This window comes from Macaca mulatta, chromosome 18, assembly GCF_049350105.2.
Source record: "Macaca mulatta isolate MMU2019108-1 chromosome 18, T2T-MMU8v2.0, whole genome shotgun sequence".
NCBI classification, from domain to species: domain Eukaryota; kingdom Metazoa; phylum Chordata; class Mammalia; order Primates; family Cercopithecidae; genus Macaca; species Macaca mulatta.
The window spans coordinates 68,558,196-68,579,871 of NC_133423.1; the positions used below are offsets into that span (position 1 = coordinate 68,558,196).

The window sequence follows — 21,676 nt, forward strand, 5'->3', positions numbered from 1 at the left end:
TACTCGGGAGGCTGAGGCAGGAGAATGGCGGGAACCCGGGAGGTGGAGCTTGTAGTGAGCTGAGATCGAGCCACTGAACTCCAGCCTGGGCGACTGAGCGAGACTCCGTCTCAAAAAAAAAAAAAGGGAAAACTTACTCTTAAATGATGAACATTCAGCTCCATTATAATTTCCAAAGATGAAGAGGTTAGATTCTCTTGGATTGTTATGTTTTAAGAAGGAGTCATAATTTTATAATTATAATTTTTTAAAAACTGAATTCCAGCTACTTCTTAAGAGTAGGCTCCAAGTTTTTAATACTATCAGGCACAAATATTTAAAACACAGTAGCACAGGCTGGCCTGGCATTTCCCAGGGTGTGATGCATGCATAGTATCATCAGTAACAGGAAGTTGCTTCACTCTTAAGAGAATCTTAAATTCCCTGAGATATTCATTGTAAATCTGGCCACCTCCTTTCTAGTGAGATCCCACTGCCTCTGTTTGTCAGAACCCTCAATGTTCAAGTCATGCCATTACAAAGGTGGGCATGAAGATTATTTAGTCTGCCACACTTGATATTTTAACTCTTAATTATATATATATGTGTGTGTGTGTGTATATATATATATATATATATATATATATATATATATATATATCTGATTAACTGAAGGATATTCTTTTTGAAATAGTTTTTTTAAACTAGGTAATTACAAGCTTTAAAATTTTGATAAAATTTACCAAGAAGCTAATAGAGATAATAAAATAGTAAGAAGGAAAAGAAAATAAATGATAAGCAATGGGATTTCTAAACTCTGGCAATAATGATAAACTAGGAAATACAATAACAGAAGATATTTTCCTTATAATAGTAGAAATGAATAAAAATTAATGAAATGGGATTTTGTGAGAGGTGCTTAAATATGACTAAATTTTATTATGCCATACCAAAAAAGGCTCAAACAAATGAAGAGGCAAGTCAGGTTCTAGATGGGAAGAATAAATATTAAACTGGCAATTCTTCACAGGTTATAGGAGTAATGCAACCCCAGTCAAAATTTTAATAAGCTTCAAAAAATATAGATATCAGCAAAATGCTTCTAAAATTCAATGGGCAAAACAGAAGCATACCAGAAGGAATCGGGCCATGTGTCCCTTGAGCTGAATGTCTGCATCTGCCAACAGCTCATACACAGCGATGCGGCTCATGTGATCAATCACAGCACTCCGGCAGAGAACGCTGCAAGAGAAAACAGTTTTCTTAGCCTGATTCTCAGCATCTCCCTCATTCTGCACATCCTTATGGGGTGGCTGACCACTCCTTGGTTTCATCTGTTCATAACTGAATGAATTATAGTGAATTTTCCTGCATGATGAGTTGAAGAGGGATGCAGCTCGAAGTCTCTATGGGGAAAAGAACCTTCCCGCTGTGACCAGTGTTGTACCTCTCAGGGCTAAAGGCCCCATTCAGTTTTTCTACCCAGCTTTATAAAGTACTAGGTTTAGTCCTCGAGAGAAAGGGCCCCAGGGTCAGTAACTGCAGATCTCTAAGGCACAGCCAACATTCCTGGGACTATTCACAATTAAAGTCATCCACTAGCCTCACAGCCACCACCCCACGCCAAGACAGTGCGCATGCTGGCCTTCCTCCAGCATGGATAAGACCCCGAGTTTGCCTCTGAAACTCAGTCTGGTTCTCCTCCTTCTTCCTTCTTCATTTCTACCTGTGGTATCTCTTCCCTCCATCATATCAAGTGAGATACAGAGTTCAGGGACATTTAAAAGCTCACAGTTTTGAACCAAATAATTCTAACGGTAAAACCCTTACAGGTGGTACTTTTTGAGTAATGTTTCTGAATTCATTCTCCATTGCAAATTCTCTGTTTCTAAATATAATTTGAAACTACTGTTATATTAAAACAAAAGCGCTATTTCTGAGAAATATTTGAAATAATTCAGGCAATGACTTTTCTGGTGAGGATTAAAATGAGAAAAGTTATATAAAAAGCCAAGCCCAGTGTGTGTTATATATTAGAAACTTAGTAAACCGTTTTTTTCTTTCTCACTCCCCTATGTGAGTGTGAGTGAGTGTGTGTGTGTGTGTGTCCATTAAAACACATTCTTTTGGATTTAGGCATAATCCTAAGGTTAAATATACTAAGTGATTTACTTAGTTTTATCCTTATCCTATATTAAATTCCTCCTAAGAAATAGCCTAACAGTAATAACCAGATTGATTTAATCACTAATGATCATCTCTTTTATGGAGAGCAGATTAGATTTATCACAGCACTACTCTGAAAAGTGGTTTTCTTTAGCACCACTGCTATTCTGCTGGGATTTTTTTTTAACATCGTTAGAACTCACTTGAGAAATGCTGGGAAAAGTTGAAACCTCAGCAGAATATGCTGCAATGCTGAAAGGGCCTGTCATTTAACATAGGTTTTCATGGGTCAAATATTTTCCAGTTGCACCATATTGTTTGAACTCCCATACTTGTAGCCTGTTCATTTTCACTTATCCACATGACAGACAAGGAAGAGAAAGAGGAAATATTTTAGCCACATGAAAAAATACAGCAGAACACTCTTTGGAGTGGTTAAGCACAATGAAAGTGGTTCCTAGACTGAAACCATGCTGTCCTGCGTTTCTAAGGATAGAAACTCCTAACGCAGGACTTTGGTGTTGTCATGTTTAGAGCTAAAATGATCTGCAGACTGAATAACTCCATTCAGACTTAGGTCACAAAACAACACCCATGGTGCCCAGAAAGGGTGTCCTTTCTTTCTTTGGTTTTGAAACCACTTCTCTCCTTGGCATAGATATTCTCAGAACTCCTCTGAGATGATTCAGAGTCACCAGGGTTATCATGAGTATTTCCTCCTGCCCCCTTAGCCATCTCCACTCTGTATCCTGAGCAACCGTAGTCAAGCCATGGGATCTGGAAGCGGAAGGAGTTGGAGAGCTGAACCGGCAGATGGGCATGGACAAATGGGTATGGAGAAGCCCTGCCCCAGGCCCTGTGGCTAACAGTCTCCAGGCCTCAGGTGAGGTGGCGACCCACCCATCAGGAGTGGACATTCCAGTGGTTGCTGATTTCATCTATAGATGCAACTCATATCTTCAGATAATGACAGAACATCCCCGGAGAACTCTTTTAGGCCCATTTTGTGCTCCTGTTAAAAATCCAAATACAATTACCTTCTTTGGTTCTATCATCACCCAAAGACAAAGACTTCAGAGATGCTCGTTTAGGGTTACTGAGGGCATGATGTTCATTCAATAGCCATTTCATCAATTCTCATAAAAGTTTCCATTCTAAGCTACTAGAAGTAACTCTTTGGATAAGTTTTTGTTTATTTGTTTTCATTTTCACAACAGGGAAAACGTCCATTGCTTCAGGTCATGTTGGGTTTGACAAAAAGCAACACGAAAGCAGTAGTAATACAATGTTCAAGGCCGCGGCCAAGAACTGGATGGTTTTACTGCAGTGCTCCACCTGCTGTTTCAAGGAACTCTGACTTCCAGTCCCATTTAGTATACAATTAATTTCATGTGGAAACACCCCTTGTGCTGATTATTTAATTACAGCATGCTCTGGACATTTGCATGCATCTTGAAATATTATGCAAACAAAACCATTTTTAATAAGCCCTTGTCAGTTAGTGCTCTTGGAAGAGAAGAACTTCATCGGGGCATTTTGAAGTCCTTTGTTAATTTTTTTTTCCACTTGGCAATCATCAAACATTAATTATCCCCAGTTCTGAAGGTGTGCTGCAAAGGTAGGTGTGCACCCCCTAACATTACTGAGAACGAGTCTTTTTCCTTATGCTACGCACCCAGGTACTTGACACAGCCTTTGAGGTGAGAGCAGTGAGTTCATTGCACCGCACCTTAGTGATAGAGAATCAAATAAAGAGGTTGCGTTGTGCTATGTGAATCTGAACCAAATTGCTAAGTACAGCATACAGCTTTTTAAGAAAATGCCACATTTTTACGCTGCCCATAGAGAGGGCTCCCAATACCCACATTAGTGATGACGCTGGACCACACAACTAATCACCTGCTTGTTTTCAAAAGCTGCCTCAAAAAGAAAACAACCTCCCAACACAAATAACCGTCAAAGTTCCTAAAGCACATTTCCTAATTGTACCTTTACAGAGGAATTCCCTTGGTGGGACTGAGTACCTGTACTTGCAGCTGTAAATGTTCACCTGGCCTGCCAGAACAGACCCGGGGCTCTTCACGTTCACATCAGCCACAAACAGCTGGGCTGCCTCTGTGGAATACTCAAGCACAACCACGTAGCGGCCAACCTGTGGGACGCGCAGCCGCAGATGCAATTCCACCTGTCACAGAGGCCAAGCAGACAGACTGTGATCCAGCTGTGACACGTACAGGCCATACGTGCATCAGCAATGGTGAAAACAGAGCCCAGAAGACACCCTGGAAGTATTTTTACACGTCATCCCTGTAAGAAATATGGTCCTACAGGTTGAGATGCCAGATAAAACACATGGTGTCCTGTTACATTTTAGACGGAAATAAATAACAGATAATTATTTATCGTTTATTTGGACGATTTAATGGGGCATCCCGTACTCTTATTTTCTAAATCTGGCAGCCCTGCTTAGAGAGGCTTCTACTCTTTCCACCCAGAGTGTTTTTGCTGCTTGTTTCTCAAGGCAAAAGACATTCTAAAACTTGAAGTAAAAATGAAATACTGGGCCGGGCGCGGTGGCTCAAGCCTGTAATCCCAGCACTTTAGGAGGCCGAGACGGGCGGATCACGAGGTCAGGAGATCGAGACCATCCTGGCTAACACAATGAAACCCCGTCTCCACTAAAAATACAAAAAAATTAGCCGGGCGTGGTGGCGGCGCCTGTAGTCCCAGCTACTCGGGAGGCTGAGGCAGGAGAATGGCGGGAACCCGGGAGGCGGAGCTTGCAGTGAGCCGAGATCGCGCCACTGCACTCCAGCCTGGGCGACAGAGCGAGACTCCGCCTCAAAAAAAAAAAAAAAAAAAAAAAAAAAAAGAAATACTGGCCGGGCGCGGTGGCTCAAGCCTGTAATCCCAGCACTTTGGGAGGCCGAGACGGGCGAATCACAAGGTCAGGAGATCGAGACCATCCTGGCTAACACGGTGAAACACCGTCTCTACTAAAAAATACAAAAAAAATGGCCAGGCGAGGTGGCGGGCGCCTGTAGTCACAGCTACTTGGGAGGCCGAGCCAGGAGAATGGCGTAAACCCGGGAGGCGGAGCTTGCAGTGAGCAGAGATCCGAAGTACTGATGAGGAGTAACGGGAATGAAATGTGCCTTTGGGCTCTTTAGTTGTTTTTTTCAAAGAAGTTTTAAATTGTACTAAGGGAAATAATGTAAAAGTGACACACACACATCCTGCTCCTGAGATAAGGGGTGTTAATAAGGACTGTTAACGATTTTCATATTTCCAAACCATTTTCTATGCCCAAATATGCACACGCATGTTTTGTTTTGTTAAGAAAAACTGTGATCATAGTAGACAATTAAGGATGCTTTTGTGCTACGATGACAGAGACCACAGGGCCTGCAAAACCAAAAATATTTACTATCTGTCCCTTTACAGAAAAAGTGTGCCCTCCCCTGATATCACCTACTGGTTAGGAGTTTGGGGTCTGGAATCAGACAGCCTCCAGCTGTGTGATCTTGCACAAGCTACTTGACATCTGTATGGCTCGGTATCCTCCTTAGTAAAATGCAGATAACAATAGTACCCCCTCTTAAGACTGTTCTGAGGATTAAGTGAATACATACAGAGCTCTCAGAAGTGTATTTGACATATAATAAGCACTATGTAAATATTAATGAGTATAATTGTGATTATTGCTTTTTACCATGACTTGCTTTTTTTACTCAATGGTATTTTATATGTCTTTATTGCAAAAATACATACATGCAAATACACTTACATGCAAATATACTTCATTTTTTGAATAGCTGCCTACCATTCTGTAGTATGAATATAAAACTATTTAACTAATCCCTTATAGAGGGACACAGGTTGTCTTTTAATTTTCCCTACAACCTCTAATGGTATACAATCATCACGCGTATATCCTAATGCTAGTATTTCTGTAAGATTCCTAGAAGTGGAATTACTGGGTCAAAGTGTGTATGCATATTTAATGCCTGGGCCAGTATTAGAACCTTATTCCTCACCAGTGTAACCCACCTCCACCTGCAAGCTCAGATCCAGGCAAGCTTTACCACATTTAATTAAAATGGTCCTCCCTCTCCCTGCCTTAGGAAATTCACATTTGGTATTCCTTCTGCACGGCTCTGAACCACATAACTGCGATCTTCCACAGTGATTTTTTTTTCTGGCATGTAAATAACAGAAAGATTTCCCTCTGGGAAAGAATGTAGATCAGCCACACCAATGTTGACTCTATGTTCTAGAGGGAAATATGGCTCTGCCACTGCTCCCTGTGGCGAGGTTACCGCCAGCATTTCGCCCCTGAGCATCTCCAAACAAGGGCCTGACTGTCATTACCCCACCACAAAACACTCACAGGTCAGTGATGTATCAGGTTTTCTCCCAGAAGTTATTATTGGCAGCAATTTCTATCTAGCACTCTATTATAAATTTCTACTACTCTTTCCACTCTAAATTGTATGGATTACCTTTTAGAAGGCTTGTTTGAAGAGTTTAAGGTACATTTGATGGGCAAAGTCAGGTTTGAGAAACTCAGATAAAAGACATAAAAGATGGCAAACAGAAACTTTACTGCTTGCTGTTGTGATTATTTATGTGTGTTATTTATCTTTAAAAAGGGGAACTTCAATGGAATCAGTGTCAAACTGGAGGAATATTTCTGGTTCTATGGCACAGAACTGACCTCTAGTAGTTATTAGTGTTTTGGGATAAAGACATAGAAGGCGGGTTTATCAAATCTGTTGCCTATACAAAACTAAAAGGGATAACTAATATGTCTGATGTCAAAATGAGGATTCAAATGATTTGGTCAGCAAATGTTACTGAATACCTACACTATGCTAGTCCACCAGCTAGGTGATAGGTATACAATGGGAAGCAAGACAGACATACGCTCAGACAGACTTGAATCAAGTAATTAGATAACTAGAAAATACAGCATAAAACTACATGTGAATAATGTTCTGCAGAGGTGTTAGAAAGGGGCCTGAGCTAGTCGAGGAGATAAGGGAGGGGGAAGGCTTCCTTGAAGAAGCAGCAACTTAGTTGATTGTGGAGGACAAGGAGAAGACAACCAGGCCACAGGGGAGAGAAGAGTGTTTGGGTAGAGGGAACGGCTTGCAGTAGGAGGCTACATACAACGTAGAATGCTGTAGAGTCCCATATAATGCAAGCCCAAGAGACTGAAGGTAGGTCAGAGGAGCAGAGAAACAGAGAGCAGGAGGGGGTATAATAAAACTGGGAAGTAGAAAGGGCAGCTTTATAAGCCATGTTAAAATCTTTGTCTCTATCCTAAGAGCAATAAGTGTTGATCAAATATTCCCATCAGAATGTGAGTGCTGGCTATAGTCTGGAGAACAGATCAGGAGGTGCAATGGGCAGAGCAGATGTGGGTCAGCTAATTAGGAGGCTTCTACGGAGATTCTCATAGAAAATGATTGTATTTTGGACAAGGGAGATAGAAGGAGAAAGCCAAGAAAAGTTTGGGATATACACTCACAGATGGATTGGTTTGGGTGGGGGAAAGAATGGGAGAAGTCACGGATGACCCTAAGAATTTTGCCTTATGTAATTAGATGGGTGGTAGTGGCATTAACTTAGGTAGGGAATACTGAAACGGAGTTTGAGATTGCTTTGAAACATCAAAGAGGTAATGTCAGGAAGGAAGGTAGACTTGCTGGTCTGCATATAAAAGCAGAGGTATGACTGGGCATAACAATATGGGAGGTATCTGTGTGGAGATGTGTCTGACACAATTGCCATGGGTGAGGCTTCTCGAGACAGAACATAGAGTAATAAGGCCTAGGACTGAGCCTCGACAAATTCTAACACTTAACAGCTAGACAGAGGAGGATGAGTCTGCAAATGATATTTTGAGGAAGCGGTGAGAGAGGTAGAAAGAGAATCAGGTTGTCGTTATTTTTTAAATTATTAAGATAGCCCTTAAATTATGAAAAACAAGAGAGAGTTTGAGAATTCAGGGAGCATCCACCAGGCATTGAAAGCTGCCGAGAAGTTAAACCGATAAGGACTGAAACATATCCACTGGATTTAGTGACAAAGATCTCATCGGAAACCTGGCAAAATAAATTTAATGGAGTGGGAGGTGGAAGCCAGACTGAAGTGGGTTGAGGTGTGAGTGGGGCATAAAGAATTAGAAACAGAGAGTGTAGACAATACTTTGGAGGAGTTTTGTTGTGAAGGGGAGGCGTATGGTGCAGTGGCTGAGTTGAGGGAGAGAGAGAAGGATTTTAATAAAAATAGGTTAGCATTTTTTAAATACGGGTGACTTCTGGTTCAGATGGCACAGAGAATTCACACTCACTATACTCCTGCTCCAAGAGAGAGCGACTCTGGGTAAAACGTTTTAAAAGAACAACAAAAAGATACATTTGAATCAAAAGTAAATAGGTGATAAAACGTAAGTTAAAGAAAAACCCCAAGTGGCACCAGGACTGTAGTCACAAGCCTGTTTTCCCCTAGATGTGGAAGCAGGTTATTTTGGCCAGCAGTTTAGCTCGTGCAGAGTAAAGAGAATAAAACATGTGCCATAGGAGACAATGGCCAGATCCAGGTACATTTTTTGAAGACGAGGATGTTCAAACTTAAAAAGAAGCTAAAAAATTGCTTCCAATCTGCCTCCTGGGTTGTGGATTTATAAGAAACTGTGTGAAGGTCAAATACTGCATGTTCTCACTTATAAATGGTCGCTAAACAATGGGTACACATGGACATACAGAGTGCAATAACAGACACTGGAGACTACGAAAAGTGGGAGGATGGAAGGGGGGGTAAGTGTTGAAAAACTACCTATTAGGTACAATGTTCACTATTTGGGTGATGGGTACACTAGAAGCCCAGACTTCACCACTATGTTATATACGCATATAAGAAACTTGCACTTGTACCCCTAAATATGTAAAAATAAATAAATTTTTAAAAGAAGCAATGGAATTTGGGAACCAAAAATCAAATATGTGGCCTCATGACCAAGAACTGAGCTATGCCATTCATGGGGTCAGTGTCTGAATCTGTGCTATCTTCAATGTCATAACAATAGAGAAGGCACACTGTAATGCCTGCTCCTGGGCTAAGGATCCAGTGGACAGGTAAGACAGTGCAAAACTAGCAGGCTAAAACAGATACAAAAGAAGGACAGGACAAAAACCTCTCGTTCAAAATAAGCCAATACGCCTGTAAACAAAATTTCAAAACACAGAAATCAAATATTAAGAAGGACAGGTAACAAAATAATCAGAGATGAGTTCACTTCAGATGAGGTGAATTTTATGGAATAGTCTGACAAAGACTAAATATAGCGGCCCACGGTCGGAAATCCCCAAACTCTGAAAAGGAAATAGGTTTCGTAACTGTTTTGGCGGCAAACCTTACCTAACTTAACCAATAATCATTTGTTTGCAAAGTCTGAACTAAACTGATATTAGTTCGTGTCTCCCCAGGTGTGCCTATTCATGCTTTTCACTGGAGAAATATTAACCTGTTTGATTATAGGGTATTATCCCAGACCTCACTGGAGATGTTATCTTTTTTCAAATCTTAAAAATTCTGAATTCTGAAACACACTTGGCTCCAAGGCCTTTAGGATACTAAAAAAGATAAATGAAGGAGTAACTTCCACTTAAAAGTACATGAAGTTCGGAAACAAAAACTGGCAGAAAAGACAAGAAAAAGTAAATATGATAAAGAGCCAATTGGAAAGTTTTAAAAGTATAAATTAAACTGAATCAATAAGCTGGATAATAAAGAGATAGTAAAATAAAATATTTCAATATTGTAAAAGAGCCTTGAGGTCCTGCTGACTAGCTCTGTACTATAGCTCTGGGTTAAATCAGAGATTAGAATCTCCTAGATGAGTCATCATCATCACTTCCTGGTGGTTGCCCCTTCTCAACTGTACCTCCTGTTGTCTAGGGAACACATACACACAAATACACACACATACACGTACATGTATCTGTATATCTACGTGTATGTGCATTTTATGTATATATGTATGTATGTACACCTATATACATGCATGTGTGTATACACACATAGCATGGGTAGGGAAGGATACAGCAAACTTAGTATTAGAATGAAGTGGAGGGAAGATCATTTAGGTTTTTGATGCATATCTATATTGTTTTACTTGTTACAACAAGTATATATTATTTTGTGTCATGAAAATTCAAATAAAATGAAATGAAGACTTTACTCAGGAAATATACTTAAAACCCTTTAACTGCTACCTTCAAAATGTTAGAAATGTAGTTTACAAAAATGTACACGTCTAAATGTTCAGTTACGATTAACTCCACATATATTTTCATCCCACAGATTTAATCCCCCAAATGAATATTTTCCTCAAAAGGACAAAACAGAGAATGTTATAGAAAGCAAACAATAAAAATATAGTGGAGGAAGTTTTTTCCAGTGTCTTCATTTTGAAGTGTTGCGTTGTGTGTTCTTATTGTTATGGTTGATATCCTATAGCTCTAACTCGAATCTTAAATTAGTATGATCTTAAATTTGGTTCTGAAGTTCGAAGAACTCCTGGAAGAAAAGTAATACCAAGACCTGTAGTAACCTGTCCTCCAAGCCGTGAGGTAGGTGCCAGGGGGTGTAGAAGTTCCGGATTCTGAGCTCAAGGAATTCAGCTGTTACAAATTGCTTAGCCTAAGGGGTTGAACAGTCAGTGAGTGTGGTATCCTTTTAGGGTAAGCTCTGTCATTTCTGGAGGCTTACTAGATTGAGTCTCATCTGTCTTTTAAGAGAAATCTTGCCCTGAATCAGGTAGAACAGGATGCCCCCTTCTAAGTCCAGATAACCAAAAAGAAAGGATTTGATGGCTGCCTACATCCCCTGCCATGTCTAGAAAGTGCTCAAAGAACAACCTGAACATGGCTCCATGCAGCGTATCATCCAGCCCCACCCTAAATCAGATAGCTCAGCAAATGTTGATAAACACCTCTGAGAAAATCTTCCAGGTTCCCCTGAATTTGAGAAGCAACTGTGGCCAAGTGTTTTCAGCAGATACAGATGGGGAGGTAGTAATAACTTCGATAACAAATAAAAGGCTGGCCCACCTCTCTCCCACTGAGGTCCACCATGACAGGGTGTGCAGGTGTGGGCTGCCTCACTGCCACGGGTCTGGGCTCCCCATCAAGCAGGAAGTGTCTGGCCTCACAAGCCAGGGTACAGGGGAATCTGGTCACTGGCAAATGCTGGTAGAGCAAGCAACTTCAACGAAAACAACAACAACAGAATCAATAGTTACAACTGAGAACATCAAACGGAATATCAAAGTACATCCCCAAAGACTCTTAGTCATTCAGTTCACTCATTCATTCATCATCTTTCAACAAACTCTTATTAAGTGTCTGCTACAAGAATTAAGCAATAAATTTTCATCTGCATGGGGAAGAGAAGAAACAAAGGTCCACAAACCTGGGTTCTATTTTAAGCTCTTCCTCCCACCGGATGCATGACTGACCTTGAGGGCACTGACTTGGGCATGTGTCAACATTCCCACATGCTGGAGGGTGGTAGCCACTCCTAAGCCAGCTATGGTGTGCAAAGCGCCTTGTGAATCTTATTTGAAGGACACAAGTAAGACATAGAGGAAGATCACAACTAATCATCCAGAGCATCGTGCTGTCGTTGTGATCCTGAGACACCTCATGAAAGCTTGCATTAAAGGCTCCTAATTTAGAGGACCCCAATGATGTGGCTGCACCTTCTGCCCCATACTGACTTTTCTTGGGGAGGTCCTGCGTAGGCACACGGTTCTGTGACTGGCAGCTGCAGTACAGAGGCTTCATAGTAGTCCCTGGGGAGCAGCACCAGGTAATCCTAGTAAATAAAGACCAAAAGGAGAATCACTCATTTTGATGGTAGCCCTACTTTGGATATAAAATAATCAAACATACTAGTTAAATCAATAACAACCAGGTGAAGTCGCTAATTAAACTCTCCATATCAACTACTTTGTTCTTCATCCTGACTCACCAAAACACAAAGAACCACTCATCAAAGATTCTTTACATATCAGAGAGAAACTTGTCTGTGTGAACATTTTTATTCTTCAAGTTTCAAGAGAGATTTTACTGTCTCTCCTGGGTTGTTTATAAATTCACAAATTAACAAAGATAATAAATTGTCAATTGATGAAATGTTCTGTGGAAATGCTGGTTGCCTTCACCAGTACAGAACACTGAATGTGGATCACTTTCTACTCCCACACCCGAGTAACGCTCATCTGGCACGGTATAAAAAGCAATGCCTTGTGATCTTGGTGATTCACAGAATGGAACTGGCCTACTGCCTGTCCCAAGAAACAGAGGAAGAACATGTTCCACTGAGTGTGCCAAACAAAGCCCACAGCGTAAATTCAGCTAAGCAGCTCTTCAGGAAAGAGCAGAGCTGCAGGCTTCTGGAAGGTGAATGATTGACAGCCCCCAGCTGTCCTGACAGCAGCGCATATCTGCAGAGGGAAGAAGGGAGAGCGAAGAGTTCATACACAGACCATAAAGCTTTTTCTTTCCTCAGAGAGAAATGTATAGGAGGGGAAAAGTAGGAGATTGTGGCTCAGGGGACTCAGTAAGTTTCAATTTTTAAAGGGTTACTGTTCTACTAGTAAGTTTGCTGAGTTTGGGACCACATCTCCTCTCTCCTCATGACTTTATAGTCTCACAAATACTAGAATAGTAAGAGTTCATAGTAGGCACCCAATAAGATATTTTTAGAGACAATAGGATTATAATATGGAGGCATACATATGAATTACTACACAATTGCACAGACTAAATGTCATTAGGCATCTTCCATGCCTAAATAGTAACTTTTATAATGAACTTCTACTTTCCGTGAGTCCAACATTGTACCCATTACTGGCATCAATGGGATTTTCCTCTGCCTCATTTCTACCATTTGTGAAACATTCTTGAACTTTTTTTTTAAAGCAATAAAGCTTCCTACTAAGAAGGTGCAAGAAGAGCACAGACCTTCTGATGTTCCTTTGCTGTCTTGAATGGATGGCACAAACCCTCATGTTATCCTTGTAAGATCCCAGATTTGAAAGGACCTATTAAGATAAGTATTTTCCCTGTTGTACGGAAGAAGCAACTGGCAGGACTGGAAGAGGCAGGATTGGAATTAAGGGACTTGCCTAAGATTTGCTAACATGGCCAGTAAATGGGGTTGTGCCAGAAGGAAAAGCTTTATGTTTTCCACTCTGAGAGCATGAATCCAAGCTTTTCCCAAGAACTCTATTTTGAAAAGACCTTGCCATGAAGCAAAGCAGGCATCCTTAAAGCACATAGCAAAGAGGGCTGTCTCAGAGAACATATTTCATCCCTCCAACTCCCCATGGCTTCTCTGGCTATGCTATTAGGTGTTTGAAGACAAAGCCTTTCCTGAATAAAGAGTTCTCCGTTGTAGGCAATCTGTTTGGTGAGAATAAACCTGCATTAGGTTCAACACAGAAAAAAGCAGAAAGAGTGTCATGGAGAAGCAGTGGCTCTTGTAGCCTCTCGCTTCTCTTTCCACCCCCAAGAACTTTACTGAAATTTGTATCTTCTTGTCTTCTAGGTTCTTCTTCCTTGGTTCTACACAATCTCCAGACAGTGTAGATAATAACCAGGCGAAGCTGCTAGTTCTTATGATGTGAGGCAATGGGTGCTAAAGTCTATACTTCTGACTCATGCTGGAAAATCCCATACCAGCTTTGGAAAGGTGAAGCCACACACTCATGAAGGTTTTGCATTTGTTCTGATAACTTAGGAGTCTTTAGGAGACCTTTTTTATTTTTTATTTTTTTGTCCAAGAGAAGCTAGCTGAAAGGATACAAAAGATACTTCAAGTTGATTCCTATGTCATTTGAGGGCGAATGTCACCACATATTCCTTAGTTTGGGGCTGAATAGTTCCTGTGTCTAAAACCACCAACGATTGTGATATTTTATGGTTGCTGTGGATTGTAGTCTTGGATGGAACCATTTCTGAGGTAGGAAGAATCCCGCAAGAGCTCTCCATTCAGAACTAAGTCTTACCAGAAGGACTCCTTCTGCCTTAATACAAGCAACCCATATTCCTGGTGTGATTGAAAATGGATCTGCAAAACCATTTCCAGGGACGGTGACAAAGGCTGGCTCCTTACTCGGCAGGAAGATGATCTCTTTGCTTTGAGCAGCACCTATCAGAAATACAAAGAACTGCTTAAGGCATTTTTCTATCAGTCAGTGTTATGATTTTAGATATTCAGTTTTGAACATTCAGCTTACATCTCAAAAAGTTTAAGATGATATGTACTGATCAGATTTACTGATCTTATCCTTAAAAACTGTAATATGCAAATACATATGTATAAAATAGGCTAGAAAGATACTGATAAGACATCAGCAATGGTTATCTATACTGGGTAATTGTTTAACTTATTAAATAAGTATATTAATATTTGTAAACTGTTTAGGAAAGTTCCTTGCATATAGTAAATGTTCAATATATTATATTAGCTGTTAATTATTTTTTCCTTTCTTGTTTATATGTTATTTTTTTTAAAAGCCAGGGTCTCACTATGTTGCCCAGGCTGGAGTGCAGTGGTTATTCACAGGTGCAATCACAGCTCATGACAGCCTCAAACTCCTGAGCTCTAGCAATCCTCCCACTTCAGCCTCCCAAGTAGCGGGGACTACAGCATATGTGATTTTTAAGTTTTAATTTTTATTAATGAACATGCGTAAGAAAAAGTTTTACTCTTCTGTTTGTTTGTTTTCAGGATAAAATATGTTTTCTTCTGCATTAAACAAAGAGAGGACCTTCTGTAAGAGGTTCAGAAAGAAATAAACTATTGCATCTGAGTTCAACTGAGACTTTTTCTTCCAAAGAATTATCTTCTCCAAATCTTTGGGTTCACTCTTGTTCTACAAACATTGATGGGGGCCTACTATGTGCCAGGTTTGGAACTAAGTTCTGGTGACAAGGCAGTAAACACAGTAAGCATGGCCTTTGCTCCCTGCTGTTGAGGACTGGAGAGGAGTAAGGATTAGAAGACAGGAGAATGTGGTACAGTCTGGACAGTGGTATTTGGGAGGAGGCACAAGTTACCACGGGACATAACATAACTGGGGCTCCCAACTCAGACTTAGGGGAAAAGTGTCCCAGAGGACAAGGAAACGAAGCAAAATGTATTCCAACTATTTGAGTTAACAGAGAACAAACTGCTGCCGTTATTGTCATGCAGGAGGCAGAGGGACCTGTTAAGAGTTTGGAATCTGAAGACTTTGTCTACAAACATCCAGCTGTGGCTGCCAATTTACTAAACCTCTCAGCTCTGTTTTCTCTTCAACTCTCTTCAGTTTGCAAAGTTCTTATGATGTGAGGCAATGGGTGCTAAAGTATTCTATAAATGATTAAGTAAGCCTGCTAGTCTTTCAATGAGTTAATCAACCTCCAGCCACGCAAGTTGGACTGACACAACTCAGAAATGACATCATTTCTTCCCCCATTCCGAGTGAACCGTGGATGCTTAACAAAGATAGCGTATATTTTGATGTTAAATTAGATTTCCACTGGTGCCATTTTGTGTCCTCGTAAAATTCCAAATGCTTCTTGGAATCTGTTTCCAGGACAGGTAGAAGCCCTAAAACCTTGAAGGACAGACCTCCAGGCCTTCTCTCTGCCTGTGGCCAGGCTGTGCGCTCTTCTCTTGTCCCTCTGCCCTCAGGAATTCCTCACCCCTGAGTCAGGTTTGCAGCTCCCTCCTGGAGCTCTTTTGGGCTTCATGCTTTACAGCATTCATAGGAAAAACTCCCATCCTCACCCATTTCTCCTCTATTTGGTTGAGTTGAAACAATGGAAGAATTTGGGGCAGTGGGCCAAAATCTCTCAAGTAACACCAAAAAAGTGACACCCACTTCACCATGAATGAGTTATAAATGAGCTCTGTCCAGTGAAGACATCATAACCCATGGGGTTCAGCCAAGGTACACAGGTTGTTATATCAATTTTTAAAATGACAGTTAATGATAAATTTAGTAGCAAAACTTAAGTGATTGTTTAGAGAAGGAAAGGTAACAAATGACAGGGCTCCTAGAGAACTGTCTAACCAGACTGTGAGCCAGGCTTGACACTTTCTAAGGGTGATCAACTCTGTGAAAATCAGAGAAAGTGTTTCACTATTTATTTCTTAATTGAAAAGAGGCTTGAAATTTTACCTACTTGCCTTACCCCAGGATGGATAAATAGTTATATGGCCAGATACTGCTTCAGTTCCCGGGTTAATGTATCTCAGAATAACGTGAAACAAGGAGCCACTTGACTTCCCCACATTCAATGTTATTCTTACATCATTCTGAAATATACCGAAAGGCCATAAAGCATAGAAAAAAATTGGTTAAAAGACATGCTAGCCAAACAGTGACTTTATTCTATTCAAGTGTCACTACTGGACTTGTAACGTACACACATGCGCGCACACACACACACTCACACTCAGTCAGCAAGCACGGAGTAACTTGTGAAAGATGGAAACAGGCAAACCTAACGATGAATTAAAATCACTTACAACCAAAATTACAGTGAAAACGCACTTCCTCAGCAACTGAGATCCTCTTTTGACCTTTTCGTAATCAGGCAGACAGAGCGGAGTATTAGATGGACTAGTTTAAGAAAGCCACAGTGACGGAGCAACCACCACTGGCTAGGAAAAATAAAAAGGCAGAAGAGAAGGAAAGGAGAGGGTATTATTTCACACTACCAGAGAGACTGCTTCAGAGTCCGCTTCACATACATAAAGTCTAAATGGTCATAGAAACCAACGGTGGCCAAGGAAAGGTTAAAGACTTTCCTTGACTTTACAAGGTGGTAACATCTGGATGTAACTAAAATATACCTATTAAATTGTATAATGTTTTATCTCAATTCCTTATGCAAGAGAAATGATGGCTTTTGAACCTAGAGGAGGGGTCCTGTTGGTCCCCAGGGCCTGGGCTCACACAGTATTCTGTGAATATTGTGGAGCCTGGACTGCTGAAGGAAAGAGTAGACTATTTTAATTCTGAACCACTGACTACACGTCCAGATCGTCCAGATTCGGCTGTAGCCCAAGGAAACTTCATGAAACTTGGAAATGCCCAAATTAGTGGTTCTTCTGGCATTTCCCCCTACTTCTTTGGTTAAAAGGAAGGGGATATATGTTAAGTGAGATATTGGTGACAATCAAGTCTGACTTTGTGTAGAACCACTTGCTCTGGAAGCAGGAGCCACAGGTGACCCACACTGAGGAACTCCTGCTGACCCTCACAATTTGTCTGAATTCATCTTGAAGTGTTAGTTTCAGATGGAAAATAAATATGCAAAAATGTATTAGGAGCAGAGGAAAGTAAGTGGTGATTCTGGGGGCACCACCAACGTCCTCTGACCAAAATAACTTTCTCAGAAAATGTGTCATTAGAGATGAATTCCTTTTTGTCCACCAGCTATTCTTTGAAACTGTAAGCACCTGTGAGAAGGCATACACTTTGATTGGGTTGTCAGTCATTTACATCCTATTATGACTCAATGGAATTTACTGCTTGTTTTCTGAATAATGAAGTAATGTTAGGAAACTGAAGAAATTAAATAGCTGTATTTGGGGAGTGGCGGGAAAGAGTGAAGTATCTTAAGATCCTAGGTACTATTTCAGAAAGGCAGCTTGGATGGGGACTATGGCCAGGCAAAAAGCAGTGTTAGAATCAATGAGGGGGAGAGGTCCGAGAGAACTGTGGCCCTGTCCCAGCTTCTCTACAGGCTGACGGAGGTAGCAACAGCATGTAGCAGTCTTGAATGCACTAACAAAAAATACTGTGTTACCATGATCGTTAATTTACCTCTCATATTCTGAATTTCTCCACTGAGAAACAGCTTGAAGAAACCAACCTCAAAGAAAAATTCTGAGGACAAAGCTACTCAATGGCTATATAGAATGTTTTAGTTATAAGTAGCAAGACGTATAAGTTGTAAAGGTAAACAAAGAATGTATAACTTCCCCTACTCATTCTAATATAAAGCAAAGATAGATGGATACAGTAGAGAAGAATGAAGGAAAGAGAAATATGGAAAAGAAAAATGAAATAGCACTTAACTAATACTCATTATATATCTTAGTTTCCATGTACATAGCAATTCAAAGTTTAAAAAAAGCATCAGCCAAAAATTAGGAACACTAGCTTTACTGGAATTACTTAAGCCAACTCATTTTTGTTTTCCACAAATGGCTTTAAAGAAAACTGTCCCTCACATTCTACTACAGCCTAACGTCACTTAGGAAATTTCCCTCTTCTTATAAAAAAGTCTCCAGAGATAAACACTATTTTTCTTTAATCTCTTCATTTTCTGATTTGGTAATCAAATTAAAGTAACAATGAACTATGAAATCCACACAAAGGCTTACCAGTTAATATACAGCCCTACCCCAAGCCCCAGGTTTAACCTAAACCCCAATGCCAACCCATAATATGGAGAAAAAGAATCGTGGAATGAGTTCTGGGGACAGGTCACCTTTCAGGGGGCTCACTGAGACTGGTGTGGGGAAGTATCTGAGCTACTCAGCCATGAAGCTGCTTTCTCCAGGTTGCATACCTGTACTGAGGTCATTTGGGCATATCCTCTCCAGCTAAACCCAGGAAATGCCAGCGGATCAAATCCAAACCGAAGGTCTCTCCCATTAGGTGTGCTGCCGTCTTCAATCTCGTACTTCATATGATGCAAATCTGGGAAATAGTAGTTGTTTTCAGGCCTTTCGTAAATAAAAAGTAAACACATACGGGAGGTTAGGCCCATAGATCATCTGAACATCCTTTAATCACGATAGCTACTATGAAGGAACTCCACCACATTGACAGAGTACATTAAATAAAGGACAAATGAGAAGGATCTCCTGCTCTTTCTCTAAATTATTGCTTTCATTCACATTAACATTCACACAAAACACACTCAACACCTACTAATTCCAAGCATTAAGATGAGAAAATCATTTAGCACAAGCCATAGTGGTAGCATCCTTTAGTATGTTCTAAATAATTGCCAAAAATTTAGCAAAGGCAAATTAGTTTATTTACTGTGTATTTATTTAATCATTCATTTATACACTCATCACATAAATATTAATATCTATGTGCCAGGCACTCTTGCTAAGGACCATAGGTATAATGATGAACATGACATAAAATATTTCATATGCTAAATTTACAAGTTAGATATATTTTCTCGATATGTATTTTTTAATCATTAGAACGACTCTTCTATGCCTTGTTTTCTCTTAAACTATATGCCTATTAAAGAATTCTTTTCAAGAGCTCAGCTGTGGTAGGCACAGAGAAGTATCCAAAATATTCCAACATTGTGTGGCATTTAACAAACTACTTAAAGTTCTCAAAAAAAAAAAAAAAAACAGACACTTTGCTAATCCAGTCACAAGCTAAGAGCAGTTAGTGGGTTTAATGCCATAAAGATGAATTTGTTAAAAGAAATAGAAGGCCATGCTCCTATACCGCAAATAGAATTAGGAGTGCTTACAACTTTTCTGGAAACAATTTACAAAAATCCTTAAAAATGTTCACACACATTGACCCAGTAATTCTACTTCCAAGAATCTGTTCTAAAGAAAGATTTTGTAGATAGTCAAAGAATTAACACAAAAGAATGTTTGAAACAGCGAAGACTTGGAAACAACATAAGTGTACAATTATGAAATAAATTACAAAAAATTATATAACCATTTAAAATCTGACGGCTAATTATAATAATAGGAAATATTTATGATATGATGTGAAGAAATCAACACTAGGGTGGAGCAAGATGAAACACAGATGGAAAATGTTTACTTTTTTGAGACAGAGTCTCACTCTGTCGCCCGGGCTGGAGTGCAGGCTCGGCTCACAGCAACCTCTGCCTCCCAGGTTCAAGCAATTCTCCTGCCTCAGCCTCCGGAGTAGCTGGGATTACAGGTGTGTGCCACCACGCCTGCCTAATTTTTTGTATTTTTAGTAGAGAAAGTGTTTCACCATGTTGGCCAGGCTGGTCTTGAACTCCTGACCTCAGGTGATCTGCCCGCCTCGGCCTCCGAAAGTACTAGGATTACAGGCGTGAGCCAGGAAAACATTTTATGCAGGCATTTACAAAGCTCCCCTGGCCCGTGGTGAGGCTCACTGGTCTTCAGGAAAACAAACCTACAGATGTGCCTTCTTCACAGATCTTTTACTCCAAGCCCCCACAGTGACAGCCAATTAGAAAGACTGAGGGAAAGTGCAGCTGGGTTACTGCAACCTCAAACTCCTGGGCTCAAGCTATCCTCCTGCCTCAGCCTCCTGAGCAGCTAGGACTACAGGCATGCACCACAGTGCCTGCCTAATTGTTTTTTTGTTTGTTTGTTTGTTTGTTTTGTAGAGATGGGGTCTCACTATGTTGCTTAGGCTGGTCTTAAACTCCTGGCCTCCAGCAATTGTCCCAATTGGGACATCACTCCCGGCCTGCTCTGACTTTTAGAATTCAAATGTTGGAAACATTGAGGGAAAGGAGAGAATCACCTTGCTAAATACAATTTACCTTCACAACATAAAAGATCTCTTTATAAATCTGTTACTATTGCAAGTAGTGAAGGTACTTGAGATTCAGAAGTTATTTTTCTTCCCTTCACAGAGGAAAAATCACTGACGAAACATCAAGGCTTGAAAATATTTATAAATGGTGAAATACAATGGCCTAAGAGATGAAACAATACCATAGTTCCTATAGTTCCCCAGTCTCAATCTGCACCTCATTCCCTTGCTCCTACAGTTCATTGTCACCTGCTTCTGCACGAGACAAAGCACTTCTTCCCCACTTCCAAAGTTTTCTTACCCCTACCCTCACCGCAACCTGGGGAATAACTTTGGCCTCTCTACTTCCTCACTCCTGGTCCCAAGAGGGAAACAGGAACAGAACCTTATTAGCCCAGGCACCTGGGTATGTGGTGACACTCCCTCTTATGCCCTCTCTTATTGGCCCAAGCCCCTGGGTATGTGGCACCGCCCCTTCTTATTCCCTTTCTTATTGGCCCAGGCACCTGGGTGTGTGGCACCGCCCCCTCTTATTCCCTTTCTTATTGGCCCAAGCACCTGGGTATGTGGCACCGCCCCCTCTTATTCCCTTTCTTATTGGCCCAGGCATCTGGGTGTGTGGCATCGCCCCCTCTTATTCCCTCTCTCCCTGGAGTGGGCCTATCTGTGGGCTCCTCCTGCTCCAACTTGTACATGGAGGTTGGGCCCTGAGAACCCACCTCATGCTTCCAGCTGTCGTCTTGCCCATCTGGTTTTTGTACCTGTGGGAACTTTCAAGCGAAGGTGCTTCATGGTCTACACAGTAGAACAGGCTTTATGGGCAAGGAAATCTCCCGTTTTAAACAACTCACACACAAATGTCCAGATTTCAATTGACATAGGACAGCTTCCCCTGTCCTTGATCCTTAGGGCTGCTTCTCTCTT

The 21,676-nt window shown here is 40.8% G+C and overlaps 1 protein-coding gene across 1 annotated transcript in view; it reads right to left on the minus strand.

Moving 5' to 3' along the window:
• LAMA3 (laminin subunit alpha 3) overlaps positions 1–21,676 on the minus strand; it is a 183,254-nt gene that overhangs the window by 118,558 nt on the left and 43,020 nt on the right. The window contains exons 10-16 of the mRNA XM_015121683.3: positions 18,795–18,951; positions 16,395–16,527; positions 14,228–14,370; positions 11,933–12,030; positions 11,265–11,418; positions 4,170–4,330; positions 1,113–1,221 (exon numbers count right to left, since the gene is read on the minus strand). Of these exons, the coding sequence (XP_014977169.3) occupies positions 1,113–1,221; positions 4,170–4,330; positions 11,265–11,418; positions 11,933–12,030; positions 14,228–14,370; positions 16,395–16,527; positions 18,795–18,951 (955 nt within the window). The remainder of the gene's footprint in view (positions 1–1,112; positions 1,222–4,169; positions 4,331–11,264; positions 11,419–11,932; positions 12,031–14,227; positions 14,371–16,394; positions 16,528–18,794; positions 18,952–21,676) is intronic.